We start from the raw sequence: 19,576 nt of genomic DNA, 5'->3' as shown, positions 1-19,576 counted from the left end.
GCTTCTGAGAGTCCACATTGACCGAGTGGCCTAAAATGGCTTGGAAGTCCCAAGCCTATCTTTAAAGTGATCCCTTGCCGCTATGCCGCTATGCCGTTAAACTTTTTTTGTTCGCGTTTGCAGCGCTTCCTTTCACACGAAAAACGAGAAACTTTTTGTTCACTCTCGAGTGAACAAAACACTTCCTCTCACTGGAGCAAAGATGAATCAGTTCCGATTCACACTTTCGACATTCACGCTCCGCCGAATGCCCAACTTAGCTACTATCGGCGGCTGGGTTAAGCCCTATGCATTTCATGTAAAACCTCTGTGTGCATGCGTGAATGGAGGTTTAAGCAGGGTGATCCGATTAAATGGAGCGTTTTTCACCTTTTTTTCTGGGTGATGATTACGAGCGACGTGCGTCTGCACAGGGGCCCTCTGCAGTGCGTCGGCAATGGCAGCTACTGTTATTCTACCGGTCGTTTTTGTTCAGAAATTTCAAACTTTCGAATTTTTCTGTAAAAAAAAATTACATGTCATAGCTAGAAAGAAAACTTTGTCACCATTGGATTCCTCGCACCATTGCGCGTCAAATGATATGTAAAACGAGTGAGTACCGACATGGGATAGGCAAGATTTACCACAAAAGTTTATTTTGCCCCCCCCCCCCCAACCGAAAATCTCTGGCGACGCCAATGTGTGACGGTATATGGGTCTGTTTATGTATAGGTACCACTTGTGTGCAGTGTGCACTATGCAATTGGTATACCTACTGAATGTAGATAGGCATGTGTTATCCCGCGCCCGCTGGGGGGGGGGGAGAATCTGCACCCCCCCCCCCCTCCTGTTTTTCGCCAATAACGTCTAAACGCGTTACGCCAGCGACGTCAAATTTTCAGTACCTCATCATACATCAATTTAAGACATTTCCTAAAAATTTGAGCGAAATCCGTCGGAAAAATGAGAAAATGACGTTTTAGTGACGTCATGTCCGCCATTTTCGCCTAAAAACGGCAAAATTTCAAACGCCGCTAACATCTTCATTTTTAAGGGAATCAAGACGTAACAAAAAAAGGTTATACGTGATTCTACTTTATCTATCAAATGGCTATCTCTGTTTTTTGACAATTTTGGATTTTGGCTCAATTTTTTTAAACTGACTTTTTGGGGAAAATAATTATAAAATCCAAAATTTTGAGTGTATCGAAAAACAACGGAATATGTGTTAGAGAAGTCATGTATTTGCACCCACATACCAATTTTTAGAAGAATTGGTTCAAAAATGTGGGAGTTATTCAAAATTTTATGACGTCAAGACACACAATTTTTGAAAAATGATTTTTTGGAAGTTCTAGACCTCGTACGGAAACAAAAATAGCACCATTCGATTTTCCGTGAAAAACTGCATCAGAGTGACACCTTTTTAGGCCTTAACAGCCAAATTCAAAATTTGACCTTATTTGACCTGACCTTGACCTGTACCTGAAATTCAACCAGATGTGGTCCATATCACTTATTGCGTGTGCCTATTCAATTCTATGAATGAAATGACCCATAAAATATGTGTCGCACATGCCCTTTTCTATATTTCGTTTTTGGTGACCTGACCTGACCTTGATCTTGACCTTTGCATGATATTGTAAGCAACGAATATTGTCTTGGCAGCCTTAGAACACGTTTTGGGCAATCAGTGTCAATATATTCTTCGGAAACTACGGTGCAAGGCCGATACTGTAGAAACTTGCATTTTGTACCCTTGACCTGACCTTGACCTGACCTCTGACCTACTTAAGCAAAACAATTTTGGCTCTTAAGATCCGCCTTGTTGAGAGCTTTCGATTGCCGTTTTCCCCGTCTTTCTATGACCATCGGTTCGGAAGCTAGACAGGGGGGGGGCAGAATCTGCCCCCATCCCCAGCAGAGCGCGTATGGCTGAATAGCCCTGCGGGGCGCGGGTTATGTCTCGCGTCCCCATCGTTTTACTTGGGCAGTGTGAGCCGTGAATGGTAAATGTTAAAAAGCTATTATGCGCGCCAAACTTATATTCAACCAATATCAAAATATTGCTCTGACATGTATATCATGTCCAAGAAAAACTACATTTTAGTTCAGGAAACTTGACGGGGGAGCACACAGGTAAGTAATTCATCAGTGTATGTGCGACTGCAGGCACCGGGAAGTCTAGAACCAATCTGGATGCATAGTCGATGGAGAAACAAAATCCGCGGGGCAGCATGCACGGCCGTGTTGTGATCGCATGCACGACCGAATCGCGCTCTGCATCACGTTGTACGATTGCTAAGAATAGCGTCAATGCACCAATATAATCTCGCACTTTGGGACCGTATCGCTGGGTGCCACGGTCCGATAGTCCGACCCGTTCACCCGCTGTGACGTGGCAGCACCTGGACAAAGGTGGGCTCTCTGGGCGTGGCGACCACGGCGCCGGGGTCGAGCGGTAGCGGCGGTGGCGGCGTGCCGGCGGCCGGCGTCAGCGTGCTGCCGCGCAGAACGGCCACCAGCGCCAGTTTAGCCTCGAACAGCGCGAACCGCTGCGCCAGACAGCCGCGCGGCCCGCTGCCGAACGGCAGGTAGACGCCGGCACGGCGCCGCTCCTTCTCCTCCGGCAGGAAGCGGTCCGGGTCAAACCGCAGCGGCTCCGGGTAGTACTCCGGGTCGCGGTGCAGCGAAAGCACCGGCATGATGACCAGCGTGCCGGGTGGAATGGTCAGCTCAGTGCCCGGCAGCGTATACTCACGCACGCACTGCCGCTCAATCCGCATAAAGGGCGGGTACAGACGCAGCGTCTCGCTGACCACCAGGTCCATGTAATGCATCTCAGAGAGCGCGTCGAACGTGAGGTGGCCGCCGTGACGAGCCAGCACCTGGTCGATCTCGTGCTGTGCGCGCTGCTGCACCTCGGCGTTGGTGGCCAGCGCGTAGCCGGCGCAGGTCAGCAGACTGGCGGTGGTGTCGTAGCCGCCGACCAGAAACATGACCGCCTGGGTAGCAATCAGCGAGTCGCTGATAGCCCGCTCGCCCGTGCCGCTCTTGATCTCGAGCAGCAACTGGAGGTAGTCGCGCCGGCCGGAGCCGTGCTCCGCCCGGTGCGCGATTGTGCGCATCACCACGCGCTGGAAAAAGGCGCCCGCCGGCTCGGCCCGGTCCGGCAACAGGTTCCCGATACGACGCGGAAAAATGGAGAGCACCAGCAGCCGGAACATGTCGTAGCCGCTCAGCGGTTTGAAGAACTGCGACGCGTACCTGGTGAACTCGCTGTTCGGGTCACCGAACGAGTTGCAGTCGACTCCGAAGCCACAGGCAGCGATGTTGTCCATGGTGAAACGGCCAAATGCGTCCTTCAATTCTACCTTTCCGTCCCGGGCCATTGTTTCGCGCACATAGTCACTGAGATTGTTGGCCGTCTCCAGGCAGAGCTGATGCATGGCTCGCAGTTTGCTGGATGAGAAGGCGGGTGACATGGCTACACGTAGCGCTTTCCATCGACGCCCACTCAAAGAAACTAGCATTTCCTCCATGCACTTGCTGAGCACCAGGTCTCGCCGATCAGTGAAGTGTTCAAAGTCCTTGATGGTGATTGCGCAAATCAGCTCGGGGTCTCCGACGTAGAGCGCCGGCTGGCGAAACTCAAACAGGCCGCAGTAGCGCTTTCCACCGAAATCCTCGTAGAGCGCACGCTCGACGGAGTGAAAGTCGCGTGGGTTCGGGATCCCGTGTCCATTGGGGAACTTGGGCGGCGGACCGGACACGCCGCGGGAGGACCAGAAGTCGTAGTTGCGCGTCATCCACCAGTAGAGGAGCGCCGCCGCTCCGCCGAGGACGGTGACCAGCACGGCCGCCGGCCACCACAGCCATCCGAGCAGCGACACCGACATCACTCCACGGATACTCACTCACACACCGAATGTCACCACAGCCCACCCGCAGTGACCCGCTCGGCCGCGGCGACCGGCGGCGCCGCTGCGTCGCCACTGATCAGAGTTGCCGAGTCAGCACTCCCCCCCCCCACCCCCGCCTCCTCCGCTCTCCTAGCTGGGGGCGGGGCCGGGCGTCGTTGACATCAAGTGTCTCGGCGGCTAAACTCGCTCAACAGTGAGTGGCAGCGGGCACAGCCCCCACTCGCCATGGGTGAACTCGGCGCTACGGACGACAGCTCGCCATAGATGACCTTGGAGCTGAGACGGACGGTGTGAGAGACACGATAGCTCGCCATTGGTGACCTTGGTGCTGGGACGGACGGCGTGTCTTCTGCTACGCAGCTCAGTTGTCCGTCCGTTATCGAATCAATACATTGAGGCATTCATTCGATATGCACGAATGAGATTTACCGAATTTGACCTGCCCTTCGTTTATAACGCATTATAAAACTCGTACCGAATGAATGACCAAGCAATCATACACAAGTCTATATTTTTCCGGTCCCATGGCAATCGGCCAAGATTGGTGTACGGCCACGGGTCCGCACATCAGAGTGGCCCGTTTGTCCCACTGGCCGGCTCAATTTGCTTTTATCAGTTGGTTTGTATTGTTGAGGTTATGAGTTCCGATGGCGGAGCTCGGAATGCACGCCGAATATGTTTGTTTATAAAAAACCGATTACAATCCGAGGTTCGAAAGTACGATCGACTACTGTCATCTCAGATGGCAGCATATAAGTATTTAGCGGTAAAACAAATCCTAATCATGCTATATCTAAAAACGATGAGAGCACTGAGCCAATAACCTACCACTTTGATTATTTATTGGGGCTTTAGGGCGCGTCGACTAAATGGTCATTTTGCGCCCTATAATGTCACTTCCTATTCATCAAAATACCGTTATATCGGTACTATCTTACTCGTATATCAGTGATCAAGGGCATGAAAACGAGAAGATTCATACCTATCCAAAGCAATAATCTAGTAAGAATACCTACATTTACAGCTATTCAGTCAGTATCCAACTTTCTGCCTATAAGAAATAATTCCATAAATGCATCCCTAAGACAAGTTTTTGCCCATTCCATTAGCATTTTGTACCATTGAGAGCATGTGTGCGCAGTTCGCTGACGTTTCGTTGAGCTCTGCCGGCCCGGTCAACGGTCAGCTGGCTGACCCGACTCGGGGGAGTGACGCCGGCAGCGGTCAGTCGGCGCCGGGAGCCGGGAGCACGGCTTGGCAGCCGTTCAGAATGGTAAATGCCTCGCCATGATAAACAGTACATGGCTACAACAGCACAGGCAAATAACAGGCGGATCCAGGTGGCTCAGATAATCGGTCAGGTTTCATTAACTCTAATTTAACATTAGAAAGAATGTAATAGAAATAGGGAAAACCATAAACCTTTAGCCGACGTAGGAGGTAGGCAATCAACAATTTACTTTACACTACACATAGTGGAGCAAAAGGCATTACTCTGTAAGAATCTTGGGCATTACCAAAATTACCTAATTGCTGGTCATCTAATCCAGTCTATCAAATACCTAAACAAGTTAAAATCCATTGAATAAAGGTCTGCAACGAAGGCTGGTCCTGCTCAATTTACAAGCTTTATCAAGTTCGAAACACTGAACAATGTCCATCTGTCATCTGGATCTGCCTTTAAACACATGCGCAAAAATAGAGCTAACGATATAGCGGAACGGACTGACTGACCATTTGGGATCCCGGATCCGAAGCGCTCCAGCTCCCTCGTAGAAGATTGAGATTCTGAAACGAGAAGCAGTGGTGTCTTTTAAAGTTTCTCCTTCCCAGCGGATGATCCTCACCAAAGACTCTCACTTACTGAAGTTATAAAGGCAAGCTCACTCATCTCACTCACAAATAGCTCAGTACCTAACTCACCCGGTCAGTCGAACTAGCTCAACGATCGCGGTCTTTCAGTTCCACAAAAAAGTTCACTTCAAAAAGTTCAATTTGACTTATCACGTCCAGTCTCAGGCACGTAGCCAGGATTTTGCTCAGGGAGGGCCACAGGTCGCGGCGGCCAAGTGTCGTACCCCCTCAAAAAAAGAAAATTACTCGGATTTGGCCCACTATTTTTCGGGGTGTGGTGCAGCTTTCGTTATTTATTTTTATTTTCATTAAATCTTATTTTATTTTTCGCCTTCAGGAGGGAGCGGGGGTCATGGGCGGCCCCGTGTTCCCCCCCTTGGCTACGTCCCTGTCCAGTGTCCACTGCACTGTCGCGAGCCTCTTGGCACCAACACCGCAGTCCGCACTAATCACAATTCACTTCAACTCACAAAACACATCGCCGAAATCACCACCCGTAGAAATTCACGAGTTTAACATGACTCGACCGGACAGCGACCTACCGCACCGAACATTCCCTGACTTGGTCCCTGACATCTCGGGGGCCATATTTCCCGCCCACAGTCCATTGATGCTTAGTTCATAAATTTACCGCTAGGGCGACAGCCTTTGGCGAGGAAGAGATGAACCGTGCATCGCAATGAAATAATTTTATGCTAGAATAAACAAGCTATTTAAATATTGCCATCGTAGCACTGCTATCAATCTTCAGTACTTCGTTTCCTTTAAATCCAACCTTAGTTACATTCATGTCCTCGGGTTGCCTGGAAACGTCTCCCGTCAAGAAGCAGAAACGTTTATTGCTGCGGGGGTGAGGCTCAGGGGAGGGGAAGAGGGAGGGACTATCCTGGGGTAGTCCAAAAGGCCATATTAATATAAGTAGGGTAATCAGGCCCAGATGTCTTCAAAGACAGGGGCCCAAACCGGCCACTTCTTTGGCCCCCCATAATGGTTTCCGAGCTGGGGCATTCCACGATAGATCGTACCACCTTTTTCCAATTTGACACCCTCATCTCTCGGAATTTGACGAGAATTGGTCTCAGGGGTAATCAGGGGCTCTGAATCCTCCTGTAACAATTTCAGGCTTATCAGATAAGTATTTTTGAGTTATGGTGTATAACATTTTTTGGATCTTGCTTTGCAGCGCTAAGTTTGGCGGGCTGTAACTCTAAGACGATTATTCAAATGCCAAATGTTTATAACATTGAACTTGCAATGAAACAGAGATTAATATGTATTTTTGAAATTTCGAAAAATACGCTATTTTTGATATATGACATATCGAGTTTTCTTTCATTTGTATTTTTTGGACTTTGGGACCAAATTTTTTTGAATTTTTATTTCTTTAAAAAAATATTTGGCTCATTGTTAAGAAGTATGCAAAAAATTAGGAAGGTGTTCTTTCTATAAATGTATTTATTTTACGTCACGATAACGGTTTCGAATAGTGATTTCGGGAGGGGAGCTTACAAATGGCGTGGTAAAGCTGCCTAGTGACATCACGGGTTGCTGAAATTTCAATTCAAGGCTGAGTCATCTGAAAAAGTGAAAAGAGGGTTCATTCAACCCTCTTTCCTATAAGCGCGAGGGTGAAAAAGGCTGCTTGGTTCTGACATTGTTTTGGACGCCAATGACCATAGCTGTCCGAGATGAAAGGTACAGGACGCATACATGGTGTCTTCCAGAGGTCTCACACCTTGTATATCTGGGATTTTTTCAAGGTTACATGAGGTCAGGTCGGTCACGTGACATCACTGTTATAAATCAATGGGGAAATATAAAAACTGTTATTTTGGCGCCGAGAATGATCTAAAACTATCCCACGTACATGGTATCGTGATTTCATGCACTCCTTGCAAAGTCCAATGCTTTACTTTTGCATTGTTAACCTTGCGTGACGTCATTTATGACGTCACTAGGGTCGTACGAGTTTTTCGTCAATACCTCCCGATCAAATGGAGCTAGAGAGTCGGGAAAGCCACCAATGGACTCGCGAAGACCTTCCGAATCGAATGATATGCCATATGATACCCTTTGCCAAGCTTCGTGACCTGAGGGGCTCTGACCTGACCTTGACCCGAGGTCAACTACTTAAGTTGACCTCACCCTAGCAAAAAGTATACCATTCGATGCACCTGAGCTAGGCGAACACAATGATGCGAAAATCGCGGCTCTGCGGCCATTTTTTGCGAAGTTATTTACTAAAAACCGAACCCGTAACTTCAGTCACGTGACCTGACCTCAGACGCTACCGGTTAACCTGAGACCTTAAAATCGGGTACCAATCGCTGCGACTTGTAACGGCACACACGCTCGTTTTTTCCGCGAGGCTCTAGCTCTATTAGAAGCGAAACGGCGTGCTGGGGTCGTATCAACCCCTCCGAAACCCATTTTGTTTGCGGGAAAATGAGGAACTTATAGAAAGAACACCTATCTAATTTTTTGCATGTCGATTTACAATGACATGAAGATTATTTTGAAAAAATAAAAATGTGAAAAATTTTGGTCCCAAAAGTCATTAGAGGCAAATGAAAAAAGATTAAGGTTTTTGCTCAACAATGAAATTTTTTCTTTGGAATTTTTAAATAGTAATATTAATTTTTGATTCATCGCAAGCTTAGTGTCGTTTACTTTTTGTTGGTTGCTTAACCCGTTCTTGAGTTATAGGCCATCAAACTCACCGTTACATACCGAAGTTAAAAAAAGTAATGCAATATAACTCAAAAAGTTTTGATCTGAGAAGTCTGATATTTTGCCAGGCGTCTTTGGGGCCTATGATTACCCCTAGGACCGATTTTCATTAAAATCTGAGAGATGAGGGTGACGGGCCTGGTACGATCTATCGTGGAATGCCCCAGCTGTATCGACATCGAGCATCTCCTCTGAAAAGAACCCCGTCGTAAGCTAAATCCACGCCAGGGCGACTCTCTCCCCCTCTAAATTCGCATCTGGACCTATAGTGACACGCGGTAAGAGGCGTTCGAAGGGGGAAAAGTCATGATAAAAACGTTCTTCGGGGAGGTCTCTGAAAGGTCATCAAAGGTCGACTTTTTCGAATTTTGTACATACCTTCTTCGAGTAGTTGGTTTTTAGGAATGAAGTGTAATTTTTTATTTCAGATGCATGTCTGTCATGTCATCTATTGTGAAGTGCGGTCCAGAGGAGATTTTAAGGGGAAAAGTTCGGTTTGAAAGGGCAGCTCTCACAATTTTGCCACCCCTAGTCCTGACTTTGGCCCGGTTGCCGCCCCCCCCCCCCCCGATCCGCCAGATAGATATGCCGCACTCGACGTCGACGTCCTGCATACAATTTTATTACCTTTTCAAATACGGTAACCTGAGACCTCATATGACCTCGGCGACCTTGGGAGGTCTACGGTGAGGATGTCTGTTGACCATTCGGTGACCGTTTTTGCCTATGCAGGCAGCCATCCAATAACTCAACTACCCAGCCGATCGAGACGGAAATGCCACAAGTCGACTCTCCCGTTCGCAGGCGATCTTATCCGCCATTTTGAATAAGGTGACCTTAGGTGACCTTGGTGACCGTAAAAGTCAGTGTTTTCGCCTACTGCAGCTATCACGCGAAACATCAACATGGGTAGGTATAGCTGACCCTTCGAGGTCATCAAGCTCACTTGAGGTCAATAAGTTCAAAACGGCTGTGGAGTTCCCATACGGCGAATCGACTGGTGGTCTGGCCCGGTAGTTGCTGAGCTATAAGATGGCTGCCATTGGCAAAAATGTTAGCTGACCTCTGAAGGTCAACAAGGTCACTCGAGGGGTCACCATATTCGAAACTGCTGATAAACTATTATTCAATTGCGATTAAAGTAGTGTCATTTTTGTTGTGATAAGTCCAGCTGAGTAACAGATAGCTACCGTAGTCAAAAACGTTTAAGTGACCTTCCGAGGTCACCGAAATCACCTGAGGTCTGAGGTCACCATGTAGGTAGGTAGGTAGGTAGGTAGGTATATAAACTGTATTCGCCAGTCCGGACTGCATTCTACATTTGATGCTAACGGCACGCCTATAGGTAATTCTTGGACTTGGACTGTTTTTGCTTCGTATCTTTTCATACGATGAAACGCCTGTTATCCAATAAATCGTAAATATTGTGAATGCATCTCATTTATATTCTTGTTTGAGCAGACGCGCCTTCGCTCTAAATAAAAAGACATAATGGATGCTATGACGTAAAATTTTTGACAAAATGTTACTGAGTGAAATAATTACTAAACCTTGCTGGCAGATAACAAACTTGTCGACAAAATTAGTGCGCCAAAACTCGCCGAAGTTGTCCGAAGGTAAACAGCCAAAAATTCGTTTCGGGCCCGGTAGTTATGGTTAGATAACTATTTTAATTGAAAGAGATGATAAAACGTAATTACCATAACCTGATTATTACTATATATAAGCGGCTGGTAGGCCTGAAGCTATGACAGTGTGAGATAAGCAGGGTTGGGTTTCAGCCGGCTGAAATTGAATTTATGCCAGTCAGTGACTTCTATTGATTTTAGCCAGTTAAAACCAGTAGAAATTTATAAAAGCCAAATGAGTAACCAACATCAGTAGTAAAAAACTTACGAGCTTAGGAAATGCTTGCCAAGCATCATGGCGTTACTTTTTAATATAAAAAGAGCCATCTTTTTTCTGAATAACAAGCTGCCAACAACTAACGTTTGTCGATAATACAAGTTGGTGACATAAGTCCTCCACCCTACATGTTTGGTTGAATGATTCTCACTCAATTTGAATGTATAATCTTTTGTGGATTTGAGCAGTGCTATGCTAAACGCAAAGTTTGTTCTGAAAAATATGACTGATAAAACTGTCATCCTACCGACCATTCTGCATTGTCATGGTGTATTTTATTTTTCCCATGCAAAGCAAAACATTCAGTCAGTTTTTAGTCTGATGAATTTACAAGAAAATTAATGCAAAATTCTCTCTTCTTGGTAAAAAGTAAACATTATGTGACAGCTTTCTAAATCACTTAACAACTAAAGGCCGTAAGTGGCTTTTATTACATTTTATTACATGGAAAAGTGGTGATAACCAGTGTGGTATGAATTAATTTATGCCAGCCAGTTTAAACCCTGGTTTAAACCAGGCCCTGGCTGAAATCAGCCAACCCTGGAGCTAAGTGGATCAGTGCCAGAAGCCATAGCCCATAGCTCTGAGGTACTTGTAATGATATGATTAGTTTGATGAATGATATGTAATGATAGTTTAGTGAAGCTGATCACTGCTGGAGGGCCTTCAGTCTCTAGAGTTGAACCCATAAATTTAATTATTTCTGTAGCAGTGTGTTAAATGTTAGTATACAGACTCCACTACTTTGATTAAATAGGTACCTACAGACTATGGCATCAATAATGCAGACATGCACAAAGAATTGCCGCTCATTCACTGCTGAAGTCTTGACTACAGTACAGTCTACAGTCAGAGCTTTTTGGCATGGACATTTTATCATCAGATCAGGATCCTACATTTTGAGGATATTACAGAGTGGCAAAAAGGACCCATCATTTTGTCACAGCAGCAGTCAAGGGAGTATACTAAGCAAATGTGTTGGATTATTGCACATAAAGCTGGTAACAAGTTGATTCATAAGAGGACACAAATATATTTTTGAATAATTAGAAAGGCTGAATTCTGAAATAACATAATGAGCTTGGTATTTTACTTTAAAGGCACTGCCAGATTCCTGAATTTGTTGCTTATCTAAAATAGTAAAAAGAGCCCCAGTTTTTACCAATGGTAGTTACTAGAAAGCAGGTCATCCAAAACAGTGTCACTGCCTTCCTTGTGTAAACTCAGTAAATCACTCCTTTTAAATTCCTACTGCTATGTTAGTAAATCACTCCAAAAAATCTTAGGATACTGGTGCTAGGCAGTAACTTGTGCTGTGCAGATCCTAATGTAATCTTATTCAGATCAGATGCTCAGTTAGAGGACTGGGATATGCCAGCAGTGAGGTCTGGCTAGTGCCAGTGAGCTGTGCTGAGAGTGAGGATACCTTTCTACCAAAAAATAAAAATTCAATTATCTAGCACTAGTAAAAAGGGTGGATTTCCTGTCCAAAAAATGACGTTTTTGAGTTTTTAACACTAAGTCTAGGCTATTTTTGTATCACCCAAGATAGTCAGTAAACCATCTTGTTGCAATGTGATTGATGTGTATTGATGCCAATTGCCAACAGCATCAATGTGTACCTATTTATGCTGTTGGTTGAAGTGTGACTTATGGAAGGAGGAGTAACTTATCGATTGTAGCAACTTCGTGTTGAAAGTCCTCCCCTTTTACTTTATTTCAGTGTGAAAACTGCCATGTCAAGTGGTGATCCAGCACCATTTTCACCAGGAGACTCAACTGTCTCCTCTGTAACAACATGTGCACTGGGAGTAGAAGGTCCAGACCCACCTACACTGAAGATGGTGGATGGTCAAGAATGCATGGATGCTACCAGTATCACTGCCTCAGAAGTGTTGGAAAATGGACTGTGTGCTCAGTTTCATCCTGTGGGAGTGCAGCAACAAGTCAAGATGCGCAATAATGGCTCTGATGTAGCAATTGTAGAAGGGCTGGTGGAAGGTTCTAATCACTCAGGGACTTTAGCTTTAGCAGTGGACAACTGAGCATGGCAACAAGTCATCAGTGAAGGAGCCAGCTGTCTCTGATGTTGTGGCACAAACAGCTTGGGTTCCTGCTAAACTGAAGATGGCGGAAGATGGCGGTCCGCTGACTGAGGCTGGTCCCTCCCCGACTACAGTGGCCACACTGACACAGCATGTGGATACTGAACAGCAGCCGACGGCCCCAGAGGCTGATTCGGCTCCTTTGGCTGTCTCAGCTGCGGTGTTAACTGCCAGGGAGCAGTCCGATGCCGCTCCGTCCTGCGGGGGACCCGGCTGACTAGCGCTGACGGTAGTTGTGGACGCGCGGCAGCGTCAGATCCGGTCAAAGAGCGCTCCCCATCCGCGGTCGGACCCCCGTCCGATCCATCGGCGACAGTAGGCGCCACAGCCGCTCCGGGAGGGACCGGACAAACCGTGGCAGAGACGACGGAGGGCTCGGAGGACCTGAGAGGGGCCGGGCAGTCAGCGGCAGAGAGTAGCGAGGGGTCGGAGGGCCTGACTGTCACCTGTGACCCGGCAGCGTGCAGCCTCAGCTCCGCAGCCGCTCCCGGCACGGACGCGCCATCGGCAGAGGGGAACGGCGCTGCACCTTCAGCCGACGGTGGTAAGGAGACAGCGTTTTCTTTAGTGGGTGTGGCCGCTGAACACAACCCACATTATTCAATTGATGAAACCAGCGTGACGATCCGTTGAAATCGACTCACTCTAAGGCACAGTTGTGTTTTTCGTTTATGTTCTCTTTGTTCTTAGCTTTGAAATATGCTGCAGAATCCTTAACACCAATGTGTGGTTTTTGTTTGTTTTTCCGTTTTTGGGTGCCCGTTTTGGTTGCTGATCAACGAACTTAATTTCTTGTATTTGACTTCAAGTTTACACTTTATGTTATTGTCCATTTACTTCTTTCGTTTTCGACTACCAGTCGTTAATTGTTCTCGTACGCTGATTCATTGTGTTTTGGGTATTATTGCGAAGCAGTTCTTATGGTCATTCACCGGATGTCGTTGAGTTCCCGTCTGATCAGCTGATTGTGCTCGTTTCAGCGGGCGCAGCTCGGAGCGGCGGAGAGGGCGCCGTCACCGTCCCGCCGCCGGACGGATCTGAGTCGGAGCTGCTGGCCATCGGCACCGTGCTGGTCTCGGGCGAGCGGCTGGTGTTCGCCTGCGCCGTGTGCTCGGAGGCGTTCACCTCGGCCGGTCGGCTGCGCTCCCACCACGGTCGGCAGCACGGACCGCCGCCGGAGCCCCGGGCCAGTCCGCCGCCGCCGGCCGAGGTCACCGTCGGCCGGCGCCGCCGCCGGCGGACCCGGTTCGTCACGACGGCGGCGACGGAGGATGAGGACTCTCCCGAGGAATACCCAGTGATGGACGTGGAGGACATGGCGGAGGGAGCGCGGCGCACCCGCCCGAGCCGCGGTCCCTCCACGTCCGGGGTGGCGTCGCTCAAGTGCGACCTGTGCGGGAAGGTGCTCTCCAGCGCCACCAAACTGGCCGTCCACCAGAGGATGCACTCCGGCGAGCGGCCCCACATCTGCACCTACTGCCCGAAACGCTGCAACGACCTCGGCAATCTGCGCAAGCACGAGCAGTTGCACTTCAAGGAGCGGCCGTTCCGTTGTGACACGTGCACCATCACCTTCTGGACGGCGATTCGACAGCGCGCGCACCGCTGTAAACTGGCACGGTCCCAGGACAACTCGGACGAGGCTGGCGATAGTATGGACATGACTGAGGCCGGGCAGAGCACGAGTACTGAGATTCCTGCTGAGTCCAAGGAGACGATGATACTGGACAGTGAAAATGTTCCGATGGAGCTGAGCGGGTCGGGCCTGCCAGCACTGGCTGCCGCCGCTGAGCTGGCGGCGGCACGGCCGCCCCGCGAGCCGTCACCGAAGCGCGAGCCGAACGCCAACTCTGGCCAGGCTCCGGTGGTACCTGTGGACTGTGACGTGTGCGGCCGCCAGCTGCGCTCCGTCTCCGGCTGGCAGCGCCACCGGCGGCTGCACGCCGGCGTCCGGCCGTACCTGTGCCGCTTCTGCGACAAAACCTGCAACGACAGTGGCAACATGCGCAAACACGAGGCCGGCCACTTCAAGGAGCGGCCGTACCGCTGCGACACGTGCTGCATCACCTTCGTCAACACGTGGCGGCTCGGCATGCACCAGTGCAAGCTGCGCGCGGACGGCGGGCCGCCGACGGAGGGCAGCGCCCCGTCGCCGACCATGTCGTCGGCCGCTGCGGAGGTGGAGGTGGAGGCAGTACTGGAGAGCCGGCCGGCGCTGCCGGTGCCGCCGCCGCGCGGCCGCCACGCGCCTCCCCCGCAGCTGGACGCGCGCGGCCGCCGCCGAGACCACGTCTGTCCCGTCTGCAGCAAGGCGATGCTCTCGTACGCCAGTCTGGAGATGCACTACCGCACGCACACTGGAGAGAAACCCTATCAGTGCGACGAGTGCGGCAAGCGGTTCAGCATCCAGGGCAACCTGGTGGTGCACGCGCGCATTCACACCGGAGAGCGGCCGTTCCAGTGTGACGAGTGCGGTAAGATGTTCATGTACCAGAGCCACCTGAAGGTACACAAACGGGGCCACAGCGGTGCACGCCCCTTTCGCTGCCAGTTTTGCCAAAAGGGATTCGCTGCGTCAAGCTCCAAGCGAGTTCACGAGCAAACAGTACATTCCAATGAGCGTAAGTTTATCTGCGAGGCATGCGGTGCCACCTTCAAGGAAAAGAAACATTTGAAACGGCACGGATGGAGGAAACATCAGATTGGCGAGGAGCCTGTTCTGTAGCCAGCCCGATGGGAAGTTGCCTTGACAACGGGCGGGCAAAAGCCGGTGCCGTTGATCCCCTTGCGCCAGTTTGGTTTCACTGTTTCTTTTGCCTGCTGTAACTTGTTTCTTTTGCCTGCTGTAGCATAATAACGTGTCAGCGTTCACTCAGTTACCTACATTATTTAGTTGTCGTATGTGCTCGTGGTACGACGCTTGTTCGTCTGTTCAGGTTTTCGTTGCCGGTTGTGAGTGTGACGAGCCGTGGTGGCTGGTGGTGTATCGACGTGTGGTGCGGACTGAATCTATCATATCGTTTGTTTGTGCTGTAGATGAAGCCAGTTCAGATGCAATAGTACGCCCCAATCATGTATTTGATATAGAAAACCGAACAATATACCTACTTGATAGTAGTTAATCCAGAGTTGTGCTGCATCTTAATCGCAAAATAGACGTGCTGTTGGTAGCTGCGAGACGATATGCCTGCTTACAATTCGTTTGGTTCGAAAAGGTTTACACGTGCTTGTACGCATGCTGTGGAATGTGCATAATAGATGTGCATTGTGCGCATTTTAATTTTTGAAACCTTCTTTCGTCACCTGTATGTGACTCGTGTTGAGGACGATGGTCCTCCTCAGGTTCATTAGGTAACATTCTTGAAAGTTTGATCCTGGGGCTATGGGCGTATTGCAACCACAGATGCCTGACCGTGCCGTGGAGAACGAAATGAGGCATTATCGCTATCGCAAGGTAATTCACTCTCGGGTCCAAGGTTTTGTGTTGAGCGTTCACCTTGCACTTGAGCGTTCGCGAGAGCAATCTTCCACTTTTCCTTATTGACTATCGGAAAACAAAGTAACTGACAGGAAGCACAAGTAGCATTGGTATAGGTGGTGGCAACTGGCTACACCATTGTTCTCGCTGCCGCCAGTCGCCACTATCCTGCACAATTGCATATAGTGCAGATAATTTAGTGCAGACGTGCGCTCGTTTATGTCCCCTCTCGGTGTCTCCGAGCGCTCCCCTACCGGTCGGAGACGGCGAACCCGGTGTACGGCGCTCACCTGCCGGCCGGACAAGGCGCACCCAGTGTGCGGCGCTCACCTGTCGGTCGGGCGAGGCGCACCCAGTGTACGGCCGTCCGCCATACCTGCCCGGCGTGACGTCACACGTCCGCCGCGACTGGCCTCAGGTGAGCGCGCGTGCGACGGCGGGCGGCGGCACGGTGGGGTGAGGAGCCATTGTGCGCCACGAACGACTACCGGGTCGCTGCTGCTCCTGTAAGAACGGTAAGAGATAAAATGGACTAATTAGTGATATCTCATTGTGGGGGACTGCTGGGAATCGATAGGTGTCGTAGGTACCGTGATCCGCACACATAGGAAGGTAAGGCGAGCAATCGTTTGCAAGGAAAGGGCGTTGCCCTGGACATTCATACAAACACGTCACCCGTTAACGTTCAGATTCAAATGCTTACTGCCTGCAAATGCTAAGCGAATTCAACTTTCATGCTTTTGAGACTGTATCAAAGTTGGCGAGGTTCTTGTGATTCTCACAAAAGTCGCCTTTTCAAAATGCATATCGATATACCTACATAAAAAGTCAAAGTTCGTTCCACTTTCTACTAGGATGTGAGCGTTGTATGTGTGTGTGTGGGGGGGGGGGGGGTATCAGGATGTAAAATCCACCTACTCCGCTGGCTCTCATGTATTCGCTTAAAGGGACACTCCCACCTTAACATTAGTTTTGAGTTGAGATAGCCAAATTGGTGGCCATGTCCTGCAAATACCGGTTTGGGCACTCACAACATCGACAAATGCTTTAATTCGGAGATATGGAATTTCAAACTTGCAGTTTTCGGATTCTAAGGGGCTAGTGCATTGGTATGCCCCCTTAGAATTTGTGACGTCAGCGGAGATCTAACGATTTTTAAATCTTTTACTAAAACGTTTGGTAGCACGCGGTGGTATATGCTGCTTTGCGCACAACAAATGCCGCACTTTCAAATAAAGTCGCTAGGAACAGCGGAGATCCCAAAAAGTAAACAAAAGTAAAATTCTAATATCTTGAAAACCGGTGAATATTTTTCGATGAAATTTGGTAGATATTCGTTTTCGCTCTTTCTGAACCGAGCGACATCACTTTCGTGCCAATTCATTAACTTTTTTGAAGGTGGGAGGGTCCCTTTAATTTATGTGTTTGTAAATGTGTAATTACGCCTTTTAATGTGCTTAAATACGCTCTTCGTATTACTCGGGGCAATTACATAAGCTCCCTGGCATCAAATGCAACTAAAGCTTAAAATTATGATTGATATTAAAACGATTATTATCCTGCAGTGGTATCCAACCTCGCTATTGCGCAAAAGTCAATCGTTTGTAACGAGACAGCTCACACTACCCAGGCCCCAGTGACATGGCCCAGACGATTACCCACGTTGCGATACCTGCCGGGCAGGTGGCCGGTGGTGATCTGGCCGGCCGTCTGACGTGATGTCAGGATGGGCGTCCAGACGAACAACATCACCATCTACCCGCCGGGCCACCCCGCCTACTCGCCGCCGGCCTGGGACGACTTCAGCGGCTTCTACATCGGCCTGGGCATCAGCCTGTCGCTGCTGCTGCTGCTCGCCTTCACAAACTTCGTCTGCTGCTGCTGCTGCCCCAGGTAGGCCGCGCGGCCGGGCCTGGGTGAAAGGAAGGGAACGGGGGAGTGAGAGGGACAAGGGACGCATGAGGTCAATCAAGAGGGGAGGTGGTTTGGAATTACGCTTGACAACCGAATGGCAAGAATATGTCGCGTAATTTGTGTTAGTCCTGACGTATTTTCAGTGGCTTTATTGCTCCCGATTGTTTAAATTCCCCGAGTCGTCTTGTTTGATATTTGTTTGTTTATGCTGACACGCTTGTTTCTGTGTATCGTCAGGTACAAGGAGTACATTCGCGATCCAAGGACCGGGAACCGCTGGGCATTGCCGTTATTTATAATGTCGCCGAAGCACGCCCAGCCGCTGGACTATTGAGCTGATCGCCGGGTGGTGTGGTCAGAGACTAGCACAGACGTTTAGAGAGGACCTCGAGTGAGGGAACTTGTAGAGGAGTGTCGGTGTAGTGTCAGGAGGAACGCTCGGTGCCGCAGTGGTAACCCAAACTTGGTAACAAGCTCAAAGTAGCGTATTAGCAACGGACACAGAGGCCACCTCTGACGAGCCTCAGTCATGGTGTTCCCCGCGTGGCCGCCGCTGGCCTGTCTAACCCTGTTCGTCGTCGTGGTCATCATCCTCATCCTCAAGTTCGGCCACAAGTGTTTCGGCTCGCGCGTGACGACGCTGCCCCAGGAGTGGGAGCGGCGCCCGTCGCGCTACCAGTACCAGATGGAGGTGCTGGACACGTCGCTGCAGCAGCCGACCCAGTCCAAGCAGCCGCTGGACGCCGGCGGCCTGGTGCCCGTCACGTACGGCTCGCGCGAGATGCTGGGCCAGTATGATGACGAGCCGCGGCGCATCATCGACACCCGCTACCCGGCCGGCGACCTGGACATTATCGAGCCGACTCCGCAGTACGCCACCGGCTCGGTGGAGGCCGCCGTCTGAGGCGGGAGGAGTGGGCCGGCGAGTGTAACGCTCATTGGTGAGCACAGAGTGAAGCTCGAAGTAGAGACCACACTTGTAAGCTGAGCCGACATAGCCAACGTCCGCCGCATTGAAAATGAGAATCTCCTTCGATCTGTGTACCGTTTGAAGATCTGACCACTTGAAACAAGAGACTGTGTACACCATCAGTGGAACAGACTGTGGCCAGCTATTACTCTGTAGCTTTGAACGATGAATCTTTGATGCTATACTGCCCGTCCCAGTGGCATGGACGAATGGTTCCATGGTCCGATCAGGAGTGTACAGGCTTCCATTCCGAGAATTTTGCTGAACGTTCCGTCCGCGAGTGGCACATGAAACGCATAGTTTAGTGTAGTTGATAAGGATGAGTGTATTGCTGTATTGACAAGCGGGATAAAGTAAAAATAGCTTTCAGCTCCGACAAAAAAGCGATTGTTCTTATGCGAGCGTTTACAGTAAACGCCTATTGAACTACTATTGGTATTTTCAACTGCACTTTCGGGACCCGTAAGTGATTCATAACGCAAATGTGATAATCAGCCGACAAATATTTTGAGCTCTTTATCCCACTGTACCCGTGCTTTGTGACAAAGTCAGTGTTACGTGCATTGCGTGCATCCGTCCATACACAACATTCCATTTTTAGAGGACGCCGAGCGACCATCACCACCAGCTGTGTGCTGCTAGTGGTACGCTGCGTCAGCTTTTTGCGAGCGTGCGAAATACATGTTTGTAAAATATCGCTATGGCTTGTGTGATAAAT

General features: G+C 49.5%; 3 protein-coding genes across 5 annotated transcripts; 2 read left to right on the top strand and 1 right to left on the bottom strand.

Moving 5' to 3' along the window:
- Positions 1 to 2,004: 2,004 nt before the first annotated feature.
- Positions 2,005 to 3,988, bottom strand: LOC122387664 (cytochrome P450 9e2-like). The gene has a single exon (XM_043378046.1). The coding sequence runs from the start codon at positions 3,876 to 3,878 to the stop codon at positions 2,364 to 2,366; it is 1,515 nt and encodes a 504-aa protein (XP_043233981.1). The 5' UTR covers positions 3,879 to 3,988; the 3' UTR covers positions 2,005 to 2,363.
- A 6,047-nt stretch (positions 3,989 to 10,035) lies between these two features.
- On the top strand, positions 10,036 to 15,618 carry LOC122387666 (zinc finger protein 665-like). Of its 3 annotated transcripts, none has more exons than XM_043378048.1 (3): positions 10,036 to 10,102; positions 12,115 to 13,040; positions 13,477 to 15,618. In XM_043378048.1, exon 3 carries the CDS (start codon positions 13,797 to 13,799, stop codon positions 15,219 to 15,221), a length of 1,425 nt encoding a protein of 474 aa, XP_043233983.1. In that variant the 5' UTR covers positions 10,036 to 10,102; positions 12,115 to 13,040; positions 13,477 to 13,796; the 3' UTR covers positions 15,222 to 15,618. The 3 variants fall into 3 exon arrangements, with proteins under 3 accessions (XP_043233983.1, XP_043233984.1, XP_043233985.1); XM_043378049.1 differs by having other exon boundaries at positions 10,095 to 10,178; XM_043378050.1 differs by lacking the exon at positions 10,036 to 10,102 and adding an exon at positions 10,109 to 10,141.
- Positions 15,619 to 16,352: 734 nt separating this feature from the next.
- On the top strand, positions 16,353 to 19,555 carry LOC122387672. Its single transcript, XM_043378060.1, has 3 exons — positions 16,353 to 16,489; positions 17,658 to 17,867; positions 18,126 to 19,555. The coding sequence occupies exon 3, from the start codon at positions 18,418 to 18,420 to the stop codon at positions 18,790 to 18,792; it is 375 nt and encodes a 124-aa protein (XP_043233995.1). The 5' UTR covers positions 16,353 to 16,489; positions 17,658 to 17,867; positions 18,126 to 18,417; the 3' UTR covers positions 18,793 to 19,555.
- Positions 19,556 to 19,576: the final 21 nt, after the last annotated feature.

This window comes from Amphibalanus amphitrite, unplaced genomic scaffold (assembly GCF_019059575.1).
Source record: "Amphibalanus amphitrite isolate SeventyFive unplaced genomic scaffold, NRLGWU_Aamphi_draft 000294F_arrow, whole genome shotgun sequence".
Lineage (NCBI taxonomy): Eukaryota > Metazoa > Arthropoda > Thecostraca > Balanomorpha > Balanidae > Amphibalanus > Amphibalanus amphitrite.
Note: the sequence above shows the minus strand (reverse complement) of the source record. Positions and strands in the feature narration are given on the sequence as shown.

Excerpts from the sequence above, each read along its gene's own strand:
- LOC122387666 (XM_043378048.1), top strand. The coding sequence starts at position 13,797 with ATGGACGTGGAGGACATGGCGGAGGGAGCGCGGCGCACCCGCCCGAGC.
- LOC122387672 (XM_043378060.1), top strand. The coding sequence starts at position 18,418 with ATGGTGTTCCCCGCGTGGCCGCCGCTGGCCTGTCTAACCCTGTTCGTC.
- LOC122387664 (XM_043378046.1), bottom strand. The coding sequence starts at position 3,878 with ATGTCGGTGTCGCTGCTCGGATGGCTGTGGTGGCCGGCGGCCGTGCTG.